Source organism: Saccostrea cucullata, unplaced genomic scaffold (genome assembly GCF_032062105.1).
Source record: "Saccostrea cucullata isolate Sc308-1 unplaced genomic scaffold, CSIRO_AGI_Scuc_v1 ctg17392, whole genome shotgun sequence".
Classification (NCBI taxonomy): domain Eukaryota; kingdom Metazoa; phylum Mollusca; class Bivalvia; order Ostreida; family Ostreidae; genus Saccostrea; species Saccostrea cuccullata.
In genome coordinates this window covers 6,725-11,378 of record NW_026934096.1, presented here as the reverse complement: position 1 = coordinate 11,378, position 4,654 = coordinate 6,725, and the positions used below count along the sequence as shown (strand labels likewise).

The 4,654-nt window shown below is 37.8% G+C and overlaps 1 protein-coding gene across 1 annotated transcript; it reads right to left on the bottom strand.

The window, feature by feature from the left end:
• Positions 1-3,299: 3,299 nt before the first annotated feature.
• On the bottom strand, positions 3,300-3,971 carry LOC134239938 (uncharacterized protein F54H12.2-like). Its single transcript, XM_062722068.1, has one exon. The coding sequence runs from the start codon at positions 3,969-3,971 to the stop codon at positions 3,300-3,302; it is 672 nt and encodes a 223-aa protein (XP_062578052.1).
• Between the last annotated feature and the right edge of the window lie 683 nt (positions 3,972-4,654).

Sequence of the window (4,654 nt, the reverse complement as noted above, 5' to 3'; positions counted from 1 at the left end):
CATGGCACCTGATCCCACCTCTGATGTTTCAGGGGTCCGTGTTTGCTCTGCCCTTATTTTGTATTGTTTTAGGGACTTTGAAATTGAATACTGTTCGTTATCTCTATATCCTTCTTCCATACAGATGTATATGTAAGTTTAAATGTAAAGAGCTAAGGGACTTGAATTTATATAGTTAAAAAATGTTGCTTTCTTGCTTCTATGCTATGTTTTTTGACTTGTAAAAAATTCAAAGTTTATACTGGTAGTAATCAGAAAAACCTTTGAATAATTAAAAAACACCCAAAAATATGATAATAAATTTATGCTCCTCAATAAATCAATATTCATTGGGATTATACAAGCCAAAAATAAATCCATACCAGATACATTGATAGTGATGCTGCTATTAAGATATGCAATTAAATATATATTGGAAAGGAATAAAATACATAAAAAAACTCCTCCCAATTGCATTTGAAAGTATGAAAAATATCAGGAGACGCGTATATAAGGTTTTATTGTATAAAAAAGTAGGGGGTCAAAAATTCTATGGGGGTCATTTTTCAACGTGTGTGGAGTCGTAGAATTGCTGGTCTGGAATGTTTTTCTACAGTCGAAAAATGACCCCACTTGTCATAGAATATTGACCCGGGGTCATTTTTCTACGTAGAAAAATGACCCCCTGGTCAATATTCTACGGGGGTCACTTTTCGTCGTTACACCGGCCGCACAGTGTTTCACAAACACATCTTGTCCAATACAAAAAAAGACTTCCTGATCAACATGACCAATTCGAATATGTGATACATATTGACATTGTATTGTATCTCAAATATCAGGATAGATACATATATGCCTTCTGAAAAAATTATATATGTGTTTAAAGCCTTAAGTACAATCTAGATTCTACTCATAAACCAGTGTAGCGGACAGTATATAGGGAACTTATACTGCCTCGCCAGTGAGCTAGCTTTTCTGGTGATGCGGTAGAGTCTCCCTCTATTTCAGGCAAGTTAAGCAACGGCGAGCCTGTTTAACCCTTGGATGGGTGACCGCTTCACGTTACAAAATTGGTGGCAGCGTAGTGACTCTGGGTGTCTGGTGTCCTGCTTCAGGAAGTCTTAGAGCTAGGACTTAGCGTTCATTTACAGACTTTGTGTAAACCGTGGACGGCAGGGGTTGCCGTATCTGAAGTCAAGTTCCGACCTACTTCAGGAAGCTCTAAGACTAGGACTTTGTGTCCAAGTACGGACTTCGTGTCCGGAACGGCATTGGTTGCTGTAGCTGAAGAGGCCCAGATACTCAGAGAGATCTCCTGCTAAGCTTCGGGTCGAAACTTCGCTGAGCGGGGGAAGTGTAGCGGACAGTATATAGGGAACTTATACTGCCTCGCCAGTGAGCTATTTTTTCTGGTGATGTGGTAATGTCTCCCTCTATTTCAGGCAAGTTCAGCAACGGCGAGCCTGTTTAACCCTTGGATGGGTGACCGCTTCACGTTACACCAGACACAGGACAGTACTTGATAGGGAACAGCCTAACTAAACACTGATAATAAAATCCGTAACCATGCATACTATTGTTTAAGAGTTGACTTCTAGATTGGTTCAAAAGTTGAAATACGTTTGAGTGGACTTGGTTATCAGTCGGTCAGGTTATATATGTACCAAATCGTTGTAAGTGTGAAACTCTTCTGCTCGTGGCTACTTGATCAAAAAATTTCCTAATCTTTATCCTGATGCCTCAATCTTTATTGTGACGTCATATGACATTGTAAGTGAACATGGGTTTCTAAATTCCATCCCAATTGAAAATGAACAATTTACATTCATTCAACAGTGTTTCTTACAATGCGACTGGGTATCATGATCAAAGTAAAATATCTTACTTTGCTTTATTTGCAAATGGTCAATATTTTAAATGAGCTACAAAATATTAATTATCGAGCTACAAAATATTCTTTCTCATTTGACCACGGTCAGAATGGGAGAAGGTTGTACATTTTGGCTGTGGTTGCAACAATGGGTTATGTATAATTTGACTTGATACTTTGTGGATTAACTACAGAATACTGAATCTGCAGATTCTAAATTAAAAAAAAATTCATTTATTTTTTATTCAATTGTAAAACTTGACCTTTAAAATCACATGAGTTTAACATGTTGAAATGCCTTAATCGCTCAGAATTTTGAGTTTTTAATTTTTTGTAAAACTAAATCTGTTTCACATAATCTTTACCATTTTCATATAATCTTATTTAAAAAAAGAACATTGTTTACATACCCTCTGAGTGGTTGTAGTGACTGTACTGATGATCTATTGGTTCCTTGGATTACGACTTAAAATTCCATTTAGGCTAAAGCATATTTTCGCTAAAATATTCACAGGACACGCAATAAATGTTCATCTGGATTTGACATAAACTTCATCATGTTCATTGTCCATCACGTTTCCATGCTTACACGTTGCACACACTAGGGCTATTCCACCTACTGAAATCGCATCACAAAAAGGATAAATCATCGCATTTTAGCTGCAATCAATATCGAATAACTATGTTACGATAACTTCGCAAGATGAAGATTTACTTCCAACTTCCACTATGTCGCCATTTTGTTTCTTTACGATTACAATACGACAAAACGAAATTCGTTAAAAATCGCTAATTTTTTCGGTAAAAAGTGAAAACAGATAAAGGAAAGTCATTTAATACAAATTACAAATAAAAATTATCCCAAAAATTATTTTTAATGGCTTAGAATAGCGATGCTGTTTTTGAATTATCCACTTCCGGCAGGATAATCCTACTTCCGGTAGCATTACTAACATTGACCTAGTTTCAAACCAGCATCAGGATAAGGATCAAACCAGGATCAGGATAAGGATAACTAGCATCAAAATCAGCAAGCAAAGGAAGCATTAAAATAAGCAAGCATAGGAAGCACCAAAATCAGCATTGATGCTGTAACAAAATTATTTCCCTGCACTGTAATACACGCAATATTGTCCACACATGTCGGTTTTCCAGTCTTGATAGCGATAGGGATTATAAATCCATTGCTGAGCATGACGCTGGATAAAATCTTGAATTTCTTTGTGTAAGGGAGGAAATCCATAAGAATCGAAATATTCCACCACGGGATTGCTCACATATAGACACACCCAATGTTCTCCAGGTCGATCTTGAGGATCCGTATTGACCACGACAGCTTTTCCTCCAGGTCTTAATTGATCCGGTAATAAATCTACAGGATACACGCCTCCAAAAGAACTCTTGAATTCTCTGGATAAGACTTCTCTCAATTGTCCCGTATCCATTTTTAGTAATCAATGCTCACTTCTCTCTGTTTGTTAATTTCTAATAGGTTATCGAATTCTGCATACACCACACAATTGATGGTGGTAGCCGTATTGTTGGTAAACTGCACTTCTACTCTCAGATTTCCTGTTTCTATGATGTGGAATTTATCCGATTGCGCCTCTTGATTTTTAGTGAAATCCCAGCCCCATAGAGTGTAGCCGCTTTTATACTCTTCTAAGGTAATGTCTGGAGCCCAGTCTTCTCCTAATTTTCCCAGAGCTTGATACAGACTGAGATATGATCTCAGATGTAAATCCTCGTTGAAATTAGGCTCAAAGCAACGAGTACTCATGGTCTCTCCGTTGATACTGACGTCTAATTTCTTGATCCCAAAGTTTTGGAAATGAAAGGGATTTTTAGTTTTATCTCCGTTAAAGGCCGCATTCTCCACAAAGCCTAAAATGAGACGTTTAGGCATCTGGCCTTGAAACAGATGATCTGTAATCTTAGACTGAGTTCCTGAGCCAATGGTAAAGGTTTTCACTTCCACTCTTCTCAAGGGATATTTGGCTCTGTGGGTATTCAAACTCTGATTAATGGTATTCATCATGACTGCTGTGGGTTTGACTTTTCTCACCCACAAGATCATACTCAACATTTTCACTTTTCCTGTACTTCCTCCTTTGATCATCATGTAGAAGAGGGTCTAGCTCGATTAAATCGCAAACGGACGTCCACTCCATTAGGTAGAAATCGATCTTGTTGAAACAAATCCAAATGTAAAGTATCCAGCAAACTGATTTTCTTACTGTCAGCAATAGCTTGGTGACTTTTTCTGAATCCTTCGTTTTTAGAATTGGCCGGGTACTCTGTAAGGATGGGTTCATTAATGGTCACTGTATCTTTACTTGAACCTTTAGTTACATCAAAGGTTTTATTTTGAGCTACACCAAGGTCCTCTATTCCCACTTCGTCCATGTGTCCTGCTGTATCTTTTTCCCACAGACTACAGGCCCTCGTCTGTGTCTTTAAAGTTCTGGGTCGGTAAGACAATAATTTCTCCAGATAAGCTTTGTAAGGATAGGTATCCGTCCCTGGAGTCACTATTTTTCCATTCAGACTGACATCGATTTCCGTAAACATGGAATGTAAGATATTATTCACTGGACTGGAAGTGCTGTTCGCCCCAGTCAGATTACTTCCATCGTCTTTGGTAAATTTACATACCATTTGAAGATAAGTTTGAGATAAATCCAGATAGTGATCTCCTTGTCCTTTAATTTCAAATTCGATGGGAGCGGTGTCGGAATCTAAAGTACTGGAAATGGGGTAATATTCTTCCCATTTCGAGTCTTCTAAAGCAATATTAGTCGG